This window comes from Colletotrichum fioriniae (assembly GCF_027942845.1).
Source record: "Colletotrichum fioriniae strain IMI 355084 chromosome Unknown scaffold_18, whole genome shotgun sequence".
NCBI lineage: Eukaryota > Fungi > Ascomycota > Sordariomycetes > Glomerellales > Glomerellaceae > Colletotrichum > Colletotrichum fioriniae.
The window spans coordinates 349,711-367,890 of NW_027076854.1; the positions used below are offsets into that span (position 1 = coordinate 349,711).

The window sequence follows — 18,180 nt, forward strand, 5'->3', positions numbered from 1 at the left end:
CAGCCATGCCATCCATTCCTGTCTCTCGAGAGCTGGGGCGAGACATCAAGTCGGCCCATGGTCTGGTAGACCTGGCTGGGCCGTGCCAGCCGTCGAGGAGTATGGCAATGCACTGGCACTACCTTACCTCTAGCTTTCGCATGACGTTAGAATTCAAAGGAATGAGGTTTATTCATGCTGCCACAAGCGAATAGAAACACAGTGATTTTGGCGCTGTCGCATGACCTGTCGTCGTCGAGGGTCGAGGGGGTGAGTAACCGGTCTGATTTGTCGTTATGGCGCCCGGCCACTCGGTGGCGAAACTTCCTGCCTGCCTGCTATACATACTTGCAGTACATATCTGGAGACCAAAATGTTTCTGCATCCTGCAAGCTTCAACGCATCTTCAACGAGCAGGGCTGAGAGAGTTTTGACTTTCACGGACAGAGTTTGAGCACCTACAACCCAGCCACATGAATGACCAGCCACTCAGATGTGGCTGTGGGTGTCAGAGATTAACTCTGCATGGGAGGCGTGACAAGCAAACTTCACATTTACACACATCCAAGGCATGCCACTTATGATCTGGTGACTCGTTCACAACAGGGGCTTCAAAGGCAAAGTGTTTCTTGCAGATGGTAAATATATTTTTCCTATCGGAAGGCATCATGCTTTCATGTCCTCATACTCATCTCTCTACATACAGAAGGGGTCCAAAATATACTCAAAAGAATAAAATCAGCTCAGGTGCTGCTACCAAAGGCCGCGACATGATTGATTGTTTAAGCACGGACAAGGGTGAGGCCGTAGGTGGAGAGGATCTCGTTGACCGGCTGGAAGTAGGTGGTACCGCCGGAAGAGCAGTCGCCGGAACCTCCTGAGGTGACACCCTGGGCCTGGGCGCCAGAGTAGAAAGAACCACCAGAGTCACCGGGCTCGGCGCAGACACTGGTGCGGGTAAGACCGGTGACACGTCCCTCGGAGTAGTTGACGGTGGCACCGAGGGCGCCGACGGTACCGCAGAAGACACCGGTGGTGGAGCCGGAGCGGCAGATGGAGGCACCGACAGCGGAGGCGGTGGAGCCGGAGACGGGGAGGTCGCCACGTCCGTATCCGTCAATGTAGCCACGAAGAGTGGTTCCGGAGACGGTGCGGATGTAGGACATATCGGCAGAGCCGGGGAAGACGGAGCCGGAGAAGGTTCCGAGGGAGGCACCAGCGGAGGTGGTGGCGGTGTCGCCGGCGCTACCGCAGTGACCGGCGGAGACGAAACCGGTGGTGACGGAGAAACCGATGGAGCAGCGAGCGGCACGGTTGATGAGGTAGGCGTCACCACCGAGGACGGTGGCGAAGGTGGAGGGCATCGACTCAACGGTGCGGACCTCGAACTCGCCGGCGGCGAGGCCGACCTCCTTGGCGAGGGACTCGGCGGTAGCGGCGCTGCCGGCAAGGGACTCGATGACGAGCTTGTTGGCGGCAACATCGACGAAGTAGGAGGCGATGCCGGAGGAGGCCGAGGCCTCGTCGCGGCGGGCGGGAGCCTCGATGTCAATAGCATCGAGAGCGGCCTTGGCCTCCTCGAGCTTGGAGAGGGGGTTGGCGAGGATGACGGGGGTGGCACCGGCGGAGGTGACATCGGCGACAAGGGCCTCGTCAGTGACACCGACCTTGAGGGTGGTGCCGTCCTCGGAGATCCAGGCACCGGCGAAGCCAGCAGAGCCCTTGAGAGACTCGACGACATCAGCGGAGCGGTGCTCGAAGGCGACGCGCTTGGTGGCAGCCTCGGCATCCAGACCGAAGTCACGCTTCATGGCGGCCAGGATCTTGGGGTGAAGGCTGGTCGCGGCCGAGGTGGGGGCACCGTAGGCGATGGGCAGGACCATGGCCAGGAAACCGAGGAACTTGGTGAGCTCCATGATTGGCGTTCTGAAGAGGTAGACAACGGGGTGGATGGGAAGTGAGGTGAGTCTAGGAGGCTGCTGAAGAGTCAGATGAGTCTAGAGTGCTGATCAAAAAAGCTTCCAGACTGGATGAGAAGATGCAAACTTATATACTCGTCTTGGCTCAAGGATCGTGACGAGAATCGTGGTCTTGTTGTTTGCTAACTTGCTATTCAAGATGGAGTCCTCCATCGCCCCAGCCATCGTGTAACTCCTCCTTCCCAATTCGCCTCCAAGCCGGCCTGTGATGTTATCGTAAGTTTCCTTGATTCCAGCTGGGCCTTCCTCAACAGGCACACCAGAAGACAACGGCCCCGCGATGTGACCGCAGGCTTCCAAGAGATCAGCGGAACTTCCTCACTAGGCGACTTCGGACGACATCTGCACTGCGATGTCACCGCAGGTTTCCGTGGTATCAACAGGGCGTTCCACAAGAGGCGCTCGAAAAGATATCCGCCCTGCGATGTCACTGCAGCCATGATATCACCAGAGGTTTCGCCGCCTTCCTCAAAAGGCACTTGAGAAAGAAGCTACCCCGCGAAGTGCTAGCAGTGTTAGTCGGGTGAGTCCTTCAAGGTGCCTTCGGAGACTACCGCCTACCCCGCGATGTGATGGTATACGCATAGCTAAATAGGAAGGAGTACAAGATCCTCATGATAGGAATCAGGTTGGGCGTGTTGGGGGCAACTTGGGAAGTTGGGGCAACCGTTGTGGAGCACGGGAGCTGTTAGCCTGCTCGTCAATGAGGTCTGGTGCAGGATCTCTTGGCTCGGCACTGGGTCTCGCCAAATAGCGCCTCTCACGCTTGTTTGAGTTTTGCATTATGCTTAAATGAGGTGCAGATCATCGGCTTCGGAGCGGCTGTATCTTCAGATTCGGAAGGCCAACGGGAACATGCTCGCCCGCATCGGAGATGTACAGCGCCGGACGGCCAGGCGACTTGGTTATTCGCCCACGAGGCTTTCGGTCGGCCCTCTCTTCGGGAAGGTAGCATGATGGCTTACAGACCCGAGCGTATTAGGAAGGCCAAGAGGGGCCCGCGGAGGACGGAGGTAGGCCGTGGAAACATCAAGTTGCGGGTGCGAGACCGTGGTCTCAACCCATGTATCGAGGAAACGACTGGGAGATGAATGGCAAGCGTTGAACAACTGGTGTCTTGGCGCGGCAATTCTCCACCTCTTAGAGGTTTGCCGGCGCATCCAACCTATCAAGCGCTGCGACCCTACTATCTCTTGGCGTCTGACGAGCAGCTCGCTTGCTGGGAAGGATGCTCTTTTGGTCAGGCGACTGGCGCTTAGAAACTTAATCTCGAGTACCTGGATGGATCGAAGACATATGCAGAGTTGTCGACAATGAGTGCCGTGGGTGGTTGGCAGAAGACAAGAAGTAATAGCTGTTGTGTTGTCAAGTTGCTTAGTAACAGCACCTACCTACACCCGCGGGACCCGGCATATGCCCCAGCTTCACAGACGGCCCGTTCCGGACAATAAGCAGTGAAATCTTCCGAGGGCACAGCAGAAACACGCAATGGTATTGTGAGGAGAAAGGCTTGTCGAGACAGATGCTTCAACATCGAAGGATATCGTTCAAAGTTGTCTCCCTCAAGGAGAATCATTGACAACGGTCCATGTAAGTGCGAAATCGTGTTACTGAGGGATGCGGGGGTAATCCGAGAGAGTAATGAGCAACGGCCTTTGCTACGTCCGGCCTTGCAGGATCCTGCACGGGCCTTGCGGAGTCTGGCGACAAACCGAAATTTGGCTGCGATGGAATGGCGAGAATTGGAAGGTTGGCAAATGCTGTTTGTTTTGTGGATGAGTCGATGAATGGGGAAGCTGTGAGTTATATCAAAAGTGGGCAGATATCACTTCTTGGCATTTCCCCTTGTTGACGAATTGGCATTGGAGGATTCATCCTTTTTATGATGCTACTGTAGTACAAAGTAAGTAATCAATAACACCTCACGTCACATGTCTGGAAATACCACATGCAGTTCTCAGCAATGCCAGCACTTTGAGATCTCAATTGCATTACTTGAATAATTTGCCTCCGCGATAAGCGCAAAGTGGCTGTACAGCCTCAACGATCAAAATATGAAACATCGTGCTACTAAAACCATGGTACGCACTCTTGGCCTCCGCGTCCATTCTCAAGCGACTTGAGGTTGCCAGCCCGTGAGAGTTGATTCTCTGATACTGCTATGTAATGAAAGCTGCGTGATGGTAAAGATATCTGCCCGCTTCTAGAGCTTCCTCATTAGGGAGCTCGAGCTCTCGGGTGACTAGTCTTTTGAACGGCGATGCCATCCTGACTGACAGTGTCATCCGACTCGCCCGACATGGGTATTCGTCTCCGCCAGCTCCAACCCTCGCCCTCTTAGATGTCGTCGAAGGTCTTGCTGCACGCCGAATCGCCCCCCTCGAACAACTGGCACCATGGCGCGAACTGCGTTCCGGTATGACAGCAGACAGACGGATTGCAGAGGGCTCTTGATCGTGTTGTGGGCGTGAAGTCGGTTTCTATTTCCGAGTAACGCTCGGAGCAGAGCCAAGAGCGCCTCGCCCCCATCTCTCCGTCTTGGCGATAATCAATCGAGGATGGAACTTTGGGGAAATAGTGGCGTCGCGTAGCGTCATTCGACGGGAGCAAAAGGGAAATTGAGTGGTGGCTGCAGGAGTTTCAGGGCAACAAACGGCGCCAAGTTTCCCCTGGTCCGCCCCTGTCCTGGGCATCTGGACCTTACAGTAGGGGGCACGTGCGCGTCTGGAAATGTTCCAGACTCTCACATCCATCACGGCTTCAGCAACGGAACTTTCCTATGGTTGACTAACGATGAATCGCTTTGTGCGAGTTGTGATTGAAACGTACCAGAAGTTCTGAGGGGGTTCTTCAGAAATCTAGATCTAGCACTGAAGCTATTCTTCATGTGGAAATGGACTGGTGAAAGAGTGATCCAAATGACGCTGAGCCTTCTCCAGCCACTTTGTAGCGAATGCTGAGGCTTGATTCGTAAGTGCTGGTTCTGTGGTACACTATCTTACATCTCCTCGCGAGATATGACCACATTAATCAGTACAATTCACAAAGCTCTGGTCCTAGGGCTCTCTACGTATTCCATTCGAATACGAGGAAAGTATGAGATGTTGCAGCACAGGGTGGTTGCCAGCCCATAGAAGAGAGGCAAGGTAAAAGAACGAAAATATGCCTGCACATAAGTTTGCAGATTTCTAAACGGCTTCGGCCATTGACATCCCTTTTGGAATTTGGGCCTTCAATTTGTCTTGCAACTACCTGATCTACCGATATAATGAGAAGAAAGAAAATCGAGAAGTCAAGAGTGTACTAGTAACAGTCTCCTAGTAATCTTTTATTGAGAATACAGTTTCATGCGAACCCTCTTAGTTAGTAAGAGCTTCATGTTTGTCAAGAAAACTCTTTATGGGAATTTAACACTGAATTTGAGATCCCAAGTATATAGAGGCTAAGTAACGAGTCCATGCCGACTTTCTAGAAGTGTAATGTTGCTAGGCGTGAATGTTTGAAGCTTCTGGACAGCTCATGCTCAAAACAAGTCTTTCTAACACAACGTGTCGACAAGTACTTCTTCCAATATAAGTAAGTAGACGGTAACTCACCGGGTTAAACATAATTTACCAATCGATGCTGAAGAGGCTCGACTATCACATAGCTCTCGCGGAATTCCAACTGACGCTCCAAATCTCTTCTCTCCATTCTGCCTAGCTGAGGATTTTACAATAATTTACGCCCCAATCTCCAAGTAACCTTCAACTTCTAGGCAGCCAACCGGAAAGAGACAATGCTAGACAAATCTGAGCAGTCGTCATGCTCCGAAGATGGTCATCAAATCATGGTGGTCTCGTCTGAACCGTCTGCCGCATATTCAATGTCATCTACGCCATGGCGTGACCCCGAGCCTGGTGAAGCCCTTTGGAAGGGCCAGTCCTGGGCAGGGGATATACGGGATCTTGAAGATCAACTTAAAGAACTCCAAGCGGTAACCTGAAGCTTAGGCCTCCTCCAAGTCCCGCCTGTGGAAATCAAAGTTGTGTAGAGTGCACTGGCTAACATGTGAACATCCAAAGGAATACGACGGTTACGTTGATCGTGCCCAGAAATATGTGCTGATGCAGATGGAGGAGATGAAGAAATTAGCCAAGGAAATTCAACGTCTCAACGAGGAACTAGACACCGCGAAAAAGTTCAATGACGTCGAGAAGATGCAGCGCCAGAACGCGCTGACGCTCATCGATGCCGCTAAGCGGGAACTTGGTATGCCTACCAGCAACTACGATTCCAAGACCTCTTTCATGAGGGTCTTGGCTATGTTGGGATTTTCTCGTCGTACGTGATTTTGTCAAAACAAAAATGTTCAGTACGGAGAAGGCAAGATGGGTTAGGCGGGCGGTAAATGTTGCCGACGATGGTCTAGGACTCGATGATAAAACCCCAGCTCTGTGCCCTTGTGAGAAGTTTAAGAATATTCATAGGTGAATAAGAGACGAGTTCTATTGTCCAGCGATTGAGATGACCTGGTGGTACCAAGGTCGCGACCCCTCCGTTGATGCCAAGGCCACGCGAAAAGGCTTCGACTCTTACTTGGTCAGCGCGTACTTCTAGATGTAGATGAGTCTTGGAAATCATGTTCGAAAACTCTGTCAGGCTCTCAGCTTTTGAGAAGAGATTAACGTTGATTTTACAAAATTGAGAAAGGCATCTTGTTTAGTCTTTGTCGGGTTTCCACTAATATTTATTCCCCTAAAAATCGAAGAAAGTAACAACTACGCCATAATCGACACTATACCCGGCCTAAGTAACATCCTCAAAGTCGTCCGAAAATTCTGCCAAGAAGCCTTGTGGACTGAAGTCCAAGCCCATCTCCGCGTTCACGATGCCCTCAAGAAATAGACTCGCCTCAAATGCCTCAAGACCGCTATACTGAGTCTTCTCTAGTTCCCAAACTTCTACGTATGACCTAAGTCCTCTTTGATGTCTTTGGTATCTACCTCATTACGATCCTCCTTTCTTCGTCGACCTGCTTGACCATCGCCAACCACTAACCTACTCTGCAACTTGATCCAGTGCCGCTATACTCAACTTCCCGATGTCTTCGCGCGCCATACAACCCTGACTTCCCAGATTCGATAGACGATCAAGGAGGCGTGATGTAGCCCGTGCCACGACGGCCGTAGCCTTAGCGAAAGTGATTTGGTCCGTAGACGTCGTCGTCCGAGTCGAATACCTCATAGCCCTGCTCGTACCAGTCAGGATGCTCTGCCACCAGCTTTCTTCGGTGGGCTCGCTCAACTTTCAGGTAGTTTTCCGGGTTGGTCTCGTAAGGCGGGTACTTGGGGTAAAGAATCCGCGTGTAGAAGGCGACAGGGTTGTCACGGAAGTAACAGCTGGCCATCATGTCATCCCAGTCCGCCCACCATTGCTCGTCTGTTCTCTCCGGTGACTCCATGTGAAGAATTGTAACAGTTTTCAGATGCTCCATGTGACGTAGCTCAGAGCAATAGTTGTGGTAGAACAACTCGGCTTGCCGTCGTCGTTCTTCATTCGTTGCACCCACTCGCCCAGTCACTCATCTTGCTCAAAAGAATCTAATCAACCTACACAACAGGCCACAGTCTTTACCATAGTGCCATTCATCTCCTCTCTACATATCTGCCAAAATGAATACACCAATATGAGCAAATAGCGGTTCAATATAGCGGAGGTATACCTCAACGACGCTCGCCTACACAAGTCATTCAGTTCCATTAGCGACCGTCCGATCGACAAAAGCCTTCAGCAACAACATCAGATGGAGAAAGCAAAGACCCCATCGCCCGATCTCCGAAATATCAAACAACCCCCACTGATATCCGCCTCCACGGAACCTCCTTTATCGACGTCACATCGTCCCAAGTATCATCGCTCAAAGAAAGCCGACTGCACCCCCGCTCATATCCTCCGGCCCCACCGGATCCGCGATTGTGGAAGCGGGGGGAACGTCACAATGACCCTCACACCTCATACACCCTCACAACAACCACCACCCCGCAACGAGCTCGACGTTCACTATCATTTCGATTAGAGGGATTGAATGCCCAATACACCTCCCAATCTCGCGACAATATAGTTAGCCTCACAACTCACCAGCCCTCCAAGACGTCAACCACAGAAGCGCACACACAACCACCACAACCACAATGCCCTTCCCCTCCAAAACAGCCCTCATCACAGGCGCGACATCCGGCATAGGCCTCGCCCTCGCCAAGCGCCTAATCGCAAACGGCACCTTTGTCATCGCCGTCGGCCGCCGCAAGGACCGCCTCGACGACCTCGTCTCCGCCCACGGCGCCGATAAAGTCGCCGCCGAGCCGTTTGATATCGCCGACCTCAAGGCCCTGCCGGCGTGGGTCGAGAAGTGAGTGCAGACCCCCATCTCCAGAGTGACCGGCAGGGTAGTGTCACCGGGGCATATCGAAGACAGCCGTATTACGGCATCTTACATATGATCAGCATACCAAGACTAACAAACCTCCCAGAATAACATCAACCCACCCAACCCTAGATACAATCATCCTCAACGCAGGCATCCAACGCAGCATAGACTTCACTTCCCCCTCCACAATCTCCCTCCCCTCCGTCTCAGCAGAGTTAACAACAAACTATCTCGCCCCAATCCACCTCATCACCCACTTCCTCCCACATCTCCAATCTCTCAACACCAGCACTTCCCAAACAACGGCATCCATAGTCCTCGTCTCCTCAGGCCTAGCCCTCGTCCCGATCCCCCGCTGCCCAAACTACTGCGCCACCAAATCGGCCCTCCACTCCCTCGCCTGGTCCCTCCGCGCCCAGCTGCAGTCGAGCCCGTCCTCCGCCCACATCCGCGTCGTCGAGGTCGTCCCGCCCGCGGTGCAGACGGAGCTGCACTCCCAGCAGCCGGACCTGGTCACGGCGGGCCAGGCCAACTTTGGTATGCCACTGGACGAATTCACCGACGAGACGTGGGCCGCGCTCGAGAAGGGGGAGGAGGATGAAATCATCGTTGGGCCGGCAAAGAATTTTGCCCATGTCGAGACGGATAGGAAAAAGATGTTTGACAAGATGGCGGAATCGTTCAAGTCGGGCAACAAAGCATAGACTAAAGAGGGGACATGTTAGTTTTAATCAATCACTTGGCACTGTAAACGTGGCGGGGGTAAATGTTGGGCATCAATCTGTATTGTGCCTATTCCTGTGCTAACCATAATTCCTGTCCTATCAGCCGCCATCATCATCATCGTGCCGACTTTCCAGCCAGCGCCGACCAAACGACTGCGAATTTGTGCGTGTTTGCCTTATCTGTAAAGAATTCCCACGAGGACCGTAGAGAGAAAACGAAAAGCAAGCGTCTCACGTCGTCCGGGCTCATCCCATTCCATCTCAGGAAATAGTTCCGAGTCCCGTCGCGCAGAACCAAAGGTCCATGTTCACTTGAGAAGAAAGAAACCCAAGCTTGGCCCAAATCTTTCCTTACTCCCCTGCCCCGATGGTATATCTTTCTCTCGATCCGTCCAGCTCAAGACTGTTGTGAGCCTGTGAGGTGTTGCTTGTCCAGAGTCATACGAGGAATATCAGTAGCAAGAGACTGTCGATAATCCGATGACTTGGTTAAGAATGTAAAAGAAGTGAAAATGAATTTGCGAGTCAACCAAGCCTCGGATGCTGAAATGTAAAATGAGCCACCTAACCCCTTGAAAAGAACACCATATGATTCGTAAGAGCGCGCCAGACCGTCCAACCCATCGTTCAGTCCTGCACTTTATGGGGTAAAGGGTCAACCTCCCCCTCGTGCAGGTCGTCAATAAGGAAAGACATAGGTGTGCATAGTCGTCGTAACGTCCGAGGACCAACAAGTCTACGCCAGAATGCCGCTCTTGCGCTTCTCGGCGCTGGTCAAGACCAGCATGGGCGCCTTGCGCTGTCCGTCCGCTACTTCGACACCGGCACGTTGGGCCGAGTTCTTGAAGACGCTGGCGAAGCTGTTCTCACCGCTCTCGTTGCTGCCAATGCTGTCGACGCTCTTGCGAGTTCTTTGGCGGGAGCTTGGGCGGTCGGAGCCAATAGCTCCCCAGCTGCCGTTGGTCGAAGTTCTTGAGCTAGGCAGGGAGCAGTCGATATCGCCGGCAAGGCTGCCGGATCCACTGCGACCAGAGTCGGACTCATTGTCGGTGATGGGGGTACCAGACTCTTCCTCGGCACTCTCTGAGACCGGGCTCATGCTACCATTGGAACTACCTGGACCCTTTCTGCGCTCACGTCCAGCACGGACAAGGTTGTGAACTGCAGATCGGCGGGCGCGGGTGGCAAAGTTCTTGCTGCCCTCCATCTTTGCAATGGGCTTGGCCTTGAGCTCCTCAATGGAAGGGGGTCCGCGAGGCTGACGAATGGGATGCTCGCCGGCGCGTCCCTGACCGGGTCCATAGCCGCCGGTCAGAGGCGTCAACGGGAAAGAAGCCGTCTTGGGGCCAGCAGACTTGGGAGGCTCTTGGGAAGGTGAAAGACTGGCCTGGTTGTTACCGTTCAAAGCAAGCGACATGACCTTCTTATGGCCACGGCGGAAGGCATTTGCGGATGGGGGAGGCAGAGGAGCAACCTCAGAGGGCGACTCATAGCGCTTGGGAGGGGTGGTAGTGCGATACGGAGTGGCGTGGTTCTCAGGAGGAGGAGACACCTGGACGCGAGGAGCTTGCTGCTGCTGCTGCTGCTGCTGCTGCTGAGCCAAGGCGGCGTAAATCTGTGCCAGCTGGGCCTGCTGGTCGGTTTGTCCCTGGTCAATGTAATAGCCCTGTTGGCGGGTAACAGGGTCATAGTACGTGTAGACCTGTTGCTGGGGCTGCTGCATCTGTCCCATCATCGACTGCTGAATGCTCTGAAGCTGTTGCTGCTGCTGGTACATGGCGAGCTGCTGCTGTTGAATCTGTTGCTGGGCGCCCTGCAAGTTCAGGCCCTGGAATTGCTGAGCGGCGGCCTGGACACTGAGAAGCTGTTGCTGAAGACGCTGCTGCTGTTGAGCAAGGTACATGTTGGTGGCAACCAACTGGGCGTACAAGTTCGGGTCCATCTGTTCCTGCTCGTCGAAGTGAATCTCAGGAGGAGCAAGAACCTGCTCAGCACTGTAATGCTGGCTGGACGGAACAGACTGGTACGCTTGCTGCTGCTGCTGCTGCTGCTGTTGACCGGCATACCGAGGAAGGGCTGTCTTGGGGCCGTTGTACTGGTTACCCTGGGCCTGGGCATACATGTTGGAGCTCAGATTGTTGCTCCTAGCAGCAAAAGACTGCGACGTGGGCGAAGCAACATTGGCGTTGTTGGTAGCAGAAAAGTTGGCGGCGGTAGCGGACTTCGGAGCCGTTCTCAAACCAGCAAGAAGATGCGAGCGGCTAGTACGGGGAGTCGGCGCTCCATTGTCGGCAGCGTTGCTACCGGGAGTGGCGCTGGACAGCGACAGAGGCTTGACGGGGCCACCGCGGCGCGAGGCAAGCCCTCCGCCAGGCATGGCGAGGCTGTTGCCTGAGAAGTTTGTGGAGTTCATTTGAGCGAGACCGCCTGCGTCCATTGCTCAGACGGGAACGATTTCGGTCGCGAAAATGAGCTGGCGAAATTGCTGGGTTATCCGAGTTTTCAAGGCTCGGAAAATTGAGAAAGAATGTATGGAAGCCTTGCAAGCAGCTGAGGCGACCGGGTCGAATTACAAGAAGGATAGCGGAGGAAGAATGCGGAGCGCAGGCTGTCAAGAGAGATATTGTGATACTCGGTTGGCAGTTCTGTCCGTGGTGGCAGGTTTGTATCCGAGCGATCCTTGACGAAATCCGGAGCTAGTCCTGGAATTGTAGCAAAAGGGTGCCGGCGGAGTTGTTGAAGGTGCCAAAAAGTCGAAATCCAAAATTCGGCAGTGATTCGGATGGTATCGATTGACGGAGTGGTTGGTGGGTGAGATTAGGTGGTCGCGTAACCGGGCGTCGAGGTCAAGGGAAGACAAAAAATGATTGTAATGATGAAAGAGTGGGCGACAATGTGATGCCGATGAAGGTGTGTAGACAGCGCTGGGGCGTCTGGAGACACTTGGCAAGAAGCGGTTGTGGTCGAGGAAAGAGGTGCGGACCACAAAGAACCAATTCTTCTTTGTTTAACCGAGATCGAAGGCGCAAGCGTGAGGGATATCGCTGCAAAGTTGGCAAGAGAGAAAGTTAGGGATAATGCAGCTTCCTCAAGAAACCGAATAGTTTTGGGGTAGCTGCGAACCTGATGATCTGCCTGTGCCTGGGAGATTTTGCGTTGCTTTGTGTCGGAGACGAAGCGATGCTGAAAATTACGAAGTGGACTTTTTCTCTGATGTATTTGTTGCGAAGAAGAAACGGATGGACGAAGTCGAAGTAGAATACAGTCGATTAAAAAGTGTTTTCTCTGATGGTTTGGGAGTGCTGTGTCGATGGTCAAGACAGGATGCAGAATGCACAATGCGATTGCTGACGGGATGGTCCGGATTCCTTTTTGTTCCTTTTGATTTCGTCTCTTTCGGAGGATGGGGGAGAATTGTGCGTGTTGTGGTCGCGCGTAATTGCGGAGTGATTTTGGTGAGCAAGCCTTCCAGAACCCCTGAAGAATTTGTGCGGTTGGTTGGAAAAGATGATGCGAGACGGATCTCAAGAGAATGCGAGAGCTTTTGGGCTTTGTGGGGGGTTTTGTTTTTTTTGTTTTTGTTTTCTTTGAATTCTCCTTTTTATCCTTCCAAAAGACGACGACGACGATAACGAACAAATCGCAGACCAGAGCGGCGGGGGAAAGAGGAGGGGAGAGAAAGGTTGAAGGAGGGAAAAAAAGAAGGGCGGTGAGCTAACGAGAGGAAGAGAGGGCAAAAGTAGAAGTAGAAGATGGAGACGGGCAGCGAGTGGACGGCAAGATATGGAGATGGGATGTGGTGCGTGTGGTGTGGGTGGGTGCCGCGGCGGCGGCGTGGGAGGGAAGGAGTGGACGAAGCACAGGCAAAGAAGGCAAGGGGGTGGATGGTAGGTGTGGTCCAGTGGTGTGGGCAGCGGCGGCAGCAGGAGCACTCAGCAAGAGAAGAAGGGGAAGCAGCGACAGCAGGGGCAGAGCACGAGCAGTTGCAGTTGCAGCCCGGTCAGTCGCTGTTGCCAGTTTGAGAGCGTGAGAGAGTGAGAGAGAGTCCAGTCCACTGAAGCAGGAGCAATGGAGCGGCAGGAGACACTCAATGGAACGGATAGGCAGGAGACGGGGGTGGGTTGAAGGTGGAGGAGAGAGAGAGGGGGAAGGAGGGAACCAGACCAGGACTGGCCAGGACGGCCAGGGCAGACAAGGGTGTGAAAGGGCAGGCACCAAACACCAAGCACCAAGCAGGTGCACCATCCAGGGGAGCCCAAAGAAAGTGGAGATGGGGACAAGGCCAGGCCGCCAGACAAGGCCCAGGTCCTGCCAGGTCGACGGTCGTGATGCACACCACCCACAGTCCCATGGTTCCACTTCCACACCCAACTCTACCAACTCAAGGCGAGCGCCTGACCAATCAAGGAGAGTGGAGTCAGAGGCTGGCGACAAAATGGGCCAATGATGTGATCGAGAACCCAGGACAAGGGTCTCTCAAGTGGGTCAACCATGCCATTCACGCCAGATCCAGATGTACCTTTGTGCCTTGCCTGAGGTGCCTTCCCGTACCGCACCCTTTGACATTTTTCCTTCCTTTTCATTTATGAAGATGCACTAGAAAGGATAGAGAAGTCTCGCTGTGTCTGCATCTGGACTTACCATAATGGATAGGCTCCACTTTCATCTATCCACCACAGCCTGCAGGAAGAAGGAGACAAGGAGGGCACCTACCAGCAAATACCAGAAAGATGAAGGCGACGCCGCAAGAAAAAAACTAAATAGACTGCACGAATTTTACCAGTGCCACACACAGGATTAATTACCAGAATACTCCGTACAAATACCTTAAGTGTCAATCAGGGCAAGACCGCGTCGGCAATGCGGCGGCGGCATGATGGGTCCAGCTGTGGCTTCATCAAAAGTTGAGTGCTGAGGCAGATAGCCAGTCGAGGAATGCGACTCGGTAACAAGGCATGGCCAGGGATGAGAACTGACGGCAGCCGAGCAGCGATCCCATTTCTTTCTCGTTTTCTTCAGGTTTTTTTTGCTTTCTTTCTGGACACTCTATAGTATTATCCGCAACTCTAAGAGCAAACCCATAAGGTATGGAGTAGGCAGGTACCTTCCACCGTATACCCGCGCGCGGGTCCGGCAAGACTTGTCTGCTCAGTGAATGCCTTGCCCTGTGTGCTTGTGCCTACATCAGTCGAACCACCCCAACCTGGAAGTTCGAATTGACTCATGGTATCATGATGGATGCCTTACCTCGCGAAAAAAGGACGGGATTATCAACGTTGACTCATTACAAGCCTTCAGATAGGCACCTATGTAGGTAGGCACCGTGGCACCTCATTGTGCATTGAGCATTGAGAATCATGAGGTGGCCATGTCAGGTGCTCTTGCTCTTCCATCGCTCCTACTTTGACCAAGGAGACTTGGAGTCACCTCATCCTTCAGGTATCCCGAGATTAAGGTACTGAGTACCCGACGGCTACCCCAATTTGGCTAGTTGATGTGATGAATGGAAGCCTCGTCGGCCAATCACCGCGTAGTCTTCCTTAGGCCAGGAGACGTGACTCGAAGTCAAAGGTAAACTCGCCCCTCCATCTGCAACAATGTGCCACCTTGGGCAAAGTATCTTTGTACCTTGTCTCTCGGTCTCTCCTCCTTCCTCAGCATCCGGCTACCTACCTAACTTTGTCTATGGAGTCCTGCGTACCTACCTGTCTGTCTGAATTACTGTTCGACTGTGTATCCGTAAGGTAGCAGAGTTAGGTTCCTAGCGACCTCTCTGCCAGCTGCAGATTCTGACTGCATCCGAGAGATGTTGCTGGCCTCGCGTTTCTGGCTGCTGCATCCTGCACATCACTGGATTATGTCACCACTGCCTCCTGCCCGTGGGCGAGTAGCTGCTTTTGCGGCTTCTTGTCAATTGTTCACAGTTCACCTCTATGCCCTGCATATGTCGTTGCAACTGTTTCCAGATTCTGGGCCAAACATCCAAGCCATGTGTGCACAGCTCATGCAGCAGCGCGATGCATCCATCATGTCCTGCATCGAATCAAACCTACAGACACAACAACACCACCCTCCATCACCCTCCATCACACACAGTGAGTGACCCAATCCCAAGGACCTTGGGACCCAAGGGCGGTGGACCAAAGGCCAGCAACACTAGTGTACCTAATTCTCTGAGCTGGAGCACCATTATTCCACGGCCCTTCGCCCCGGCACTCGCTCAGACTCCCGCGCCATCACGGAGACCATCACCCGCCCACCATCCAACACGATCCAAGACATCCATCCAAGACAACAACCGCCTCTGTCATTCCATCCCCTATGATGGGAATCTCTTTTCCCCCTTCCCCTTGCGACGAAACATTGCCTTGCTTTGGGCTCTGGCTCTGGCACCGATTTCCGCTATCCTCATACCCAAGAGGAATGACTCCTGCTCTTCCTCCCAGCGTCTGTTCCAACTTCCAGCCAGAGCACGGGCAAGCATCAAACCCCTCGATTCTATTACTGCATCAACATCAGTCTCATCGTGATACTCCTCCTGACCAGAACCCCAACTTAAGGTGCCCTTAAGTACCTAAGGATACATCTTGTGCCTCTATGTTCTGGGAGCTGCCTCTGGTACCACCACCACCACCACCATTATTACTACTACAACCGCACGTCAATGCAAAGCACCATCACACACCACACATCTACCACTCTACCTACCACAGTAGTGTGTTACCCATCATTCTCCAAGTTCTGGCCGTTTTCAGGGGCTAAACTCTCGCTAGAGCCCGGATCGCTGGTCTCCCCGTCTATTGGGTCTAGCTCTCGTTCTCGCTCGCACCGCTACATCGAACATGCTTCCATGCCACCATGCCTTCTTCTGGTCAGAACTACGATACCGGCCTTATGGAACATGGCTCGCCATAGCATAACGTCTCGGTCCAGCTTGCATCGAGAACCATCCAATCCGACCGGCCGCCCATTCGCCAGAGTCCAGGACTCCAGATCCCTTGCGAGGACCCCAACCTTTTCCCGTCTTTTCTATTTCTGTGCTGATCAACACGGAGCCGAAGCTCGCCCACCTGGCAATGGGGGAATCCACCGCAAAACGCCGTCTCATCAATCAGCAACGGTATCGACAGCCGTTCAAACACTGCCAAGCTGGCCTTTTTGCCGCAACACTAGAACAAGACTCTGGTGATCCTTCACTACCCTCAGCATTAACGGCAGCCGCACCCGATAGGGCCCTGCCACGCTCCTCTTCATTTGCTGGGGTATTTACACTCGGCGTCCTCGGAAACATAATGACAACTTCACCATCTACAGATAGTTCGATGGCCATCGATATTCCGGTCGCAGGTTGAATACCCGGATTTTTTTCCTCTTGGGACCATGGCCTCGACCACATCCATCAGGCCGAGTTACTACTACAGACGATCGTGCTCAAGAATGATTGACATCGGCACAAAGAACGCTTCGCCGCACACTGGACGAAAAGCAGATTGGCACCGACAACACGGCGGCGGCACCTCCATCCCCATGGCAAGCTTTGACTGCTTGGACCTCCTCCAGGGGTTTTCCCGTACACCACACGATACTTTCCACCGATGCCGCATCTCCCCGCCAAGGCTTCCCAACTTAATTATCAGTGACTCAATGGTAGTTCATCATTTCTTCGCAAACGCAAAAAGAGAGGCCAATCCAATACGCCGTAATCTGTTCGCCTGGGGTTGAACAGCCCCATTGCTATTGCGCGTCTCTCCTCGCTCTTCTTGCTCTCCGGCCCTCCCGCTCGTTTCCTCCAAACAAGGCGGCATAAAGTCTGATGCCGTCCGCTCTTAGCTTCTCTGAGAAGGGCGACAATCGGGGCAAGCGACATCAGCTGTTTCCGTCTCTCGCTTCCAGCATCTCCCTAACTCATTGTCTGCTGGCCCTGTTTCCCATCAGAAAGCTTAGGGAAGCCTGTTTCACCTCCTTCGATAACACGGTACATGGCGTCGTGGCACCTTGTTACTATGCCCTCGCTACATACCTCCACTTGCCGAGGTATCCCGCCATCACGCAACGAGTCGTCGCTCAGAATAGCTCCTCGCCACCGAGCAGCCTAAGATGACACAAGTGTGTCTCCCACTTCCCACCTGTTGGACTCGTCATTCTGCACCATGACTTTTCCGTCAGCTCAAACACGGTGGGAAGCTTCGCAGTCATGCTCCCAATCAACATGAAAATGCCTGAAAGATGATGTGTTCGTTTACAACTCCACGGGTGCTAGCTGGTGTCCTGAAGCTGGGATGACAAGCGTGCTTTCTCGTCAATCACTCAAGACGGAACACGCTGGCGCAGCCAACTATACCCCAAGAAGCCGCTTTGAGCCCTCCTTCTCCGTCGCCCGCCCGGACCAAAGCTACAACAACGGACAAGCAGGCGGACAGTGGCTACGATGCCAACGATGCCAACGATGCCAACGATGGGGCCTATATGAGATGGACCCACGAATTTGATGGATACGAACATGTCTGCCACTGTGTCCGGCCACCCCAGGTTCTTACGGAGACTTTTCCCTCACACTGCCTCTTGATCCCCTTCTGTTTTCGGCCATGTATGTCAGGGGAGGCCACGCCTTGCAAGGTTTCCAGCAAGGGGCAAGGAACCTGAGACACACCCGCAGAGGAACACTTCAAGTCCCAACGGCGTTGTCGGTCCTGTGCGCCCGCTAGGATGTGGGCATCAAACCTCCTGAAAAGTACCACAAGGTGACATTCTTGACGGATCTCAACGGGATAGGCCCACTTTCGGGCTGTGAATGTCAGCAAGGAAGGTCCCGAGGGCAAGCCTGTCGCGAGAGCATTTTCGTCTCAATTGCCCGGTGTCAAACTTCAGACACTTCGAACTCGTCCGCCTGTTGTCGCGCCCAACTGCCATCGCATCACATTCCGATACTGAAAGGTGGCCTTCTTCCAGAGTCACATCCAAGGAGTCGTGACGGGTGCTTGGTGGCGATGATTTTGGTTCCAACAGTCCAACTCCATAGGCCTTTAGGAGAAAGCCGTTCAGTCCGCTCTGAACGAGACAACGACGGACGGTGGCTAACGTGCCAACT

The 18,180-nt window shown here is 53.4% G+C and overlaps 5 protein-coding genes across 5 annotated transcripts; 2 read left to right on the forward strand and 3 right to left on the reverse strand.

The window, feature by feature from the left end:
• Positions 1–761: 761 nt before the first annotated feature.
• On the reverse strand, positions 762–1,895 carry N0V96_011578 (uncharacterized protein; the record flags this gene model as incomplete). The annotated part of the gene is made up of 1 exon (XM_053193600.2): positions 762–1,895. One exon carries the CDS (start codon positions 1,893–1,895, stop codon positions 762–764), a length of 1,134 nt encoding a protein of 377 aa, XP_053048918.2.
• A 4,169-nt stretch (positions 1,896–6,064) lies between these two features.
• On the forward strand, positions 6,065–6,557 carry N0V96_011579 (uncharacterized protein; the record flags this gene model as incomplete). Its single annotated transcript, XM_065759318.1, has 2 exons — positions 6,065–6,264; positions 6,437–6,557. The coding sequence occupies 2 exons, from the start codon at positions 6,065–6,067 to the stop codon at positions 6,555–6,557; spliced, it is 321 nt and encodes a 106-aa protein (XP_065612040.1).
• Positions 6,558–6,746: 189 nt separating this feature from the next.
• N0V96_011580 (uncharacterized protein) lies at positions 6,747–7,401 on the reverse strand (the record flags this gene model as incomplete). Its single annotated transcript, XM_065759319.1, has 3 exons — positions 6,747–6,912; positions 6,999–7,024; positions 7,180–7,401. The coding sequence occupies 3 exons, from the start codon at positions 7,399–7,401 to the stop codon at positions 6,747–6,749; spliced, it is 414 nt and encodes a 137-aa protein (XP_065612041.1).
• Positions 7,402–8,131: 730 nt separating this feature from the next.
• On the forward strand, positions 8,132–9,071 carry N0V96_011581 (uncharacterized protein; the record flags this gene model as incomplete). Its single annotated transcript, XM_065759320.1, has 2 exons — positions 8,132–8,349; positions 8,471–9,071. The coding sequence occupies 2 exons, from the start codon at positions 8,132–8,134 to the stop codon at positions 9,069–9,071; spliced, it is 819 nt and encodes a 272-aa protein (XP_065612042.1).
• A 757-nt stretch (positions 9,072–9,828) lies between these two features.
• N0V96_011582 (uncharacterized protein) lies at positions 9,829–11,529 on the reverse strand (the record flags this gene model as incomplete). The annotated part of the gene is made up of 1 exon (XM_053193604.2): positions 9,829–11,529. One exon carries the CDS (start codon positions 11,527–11,529, stop codon positions 9,829–9,831), a length of 1,701 nt encoding a protein of 566 aa, XP_053048922.2.
• Between the last annotated feature and the right edge of the window lie 6,651 nt (positions 11,530–18,180).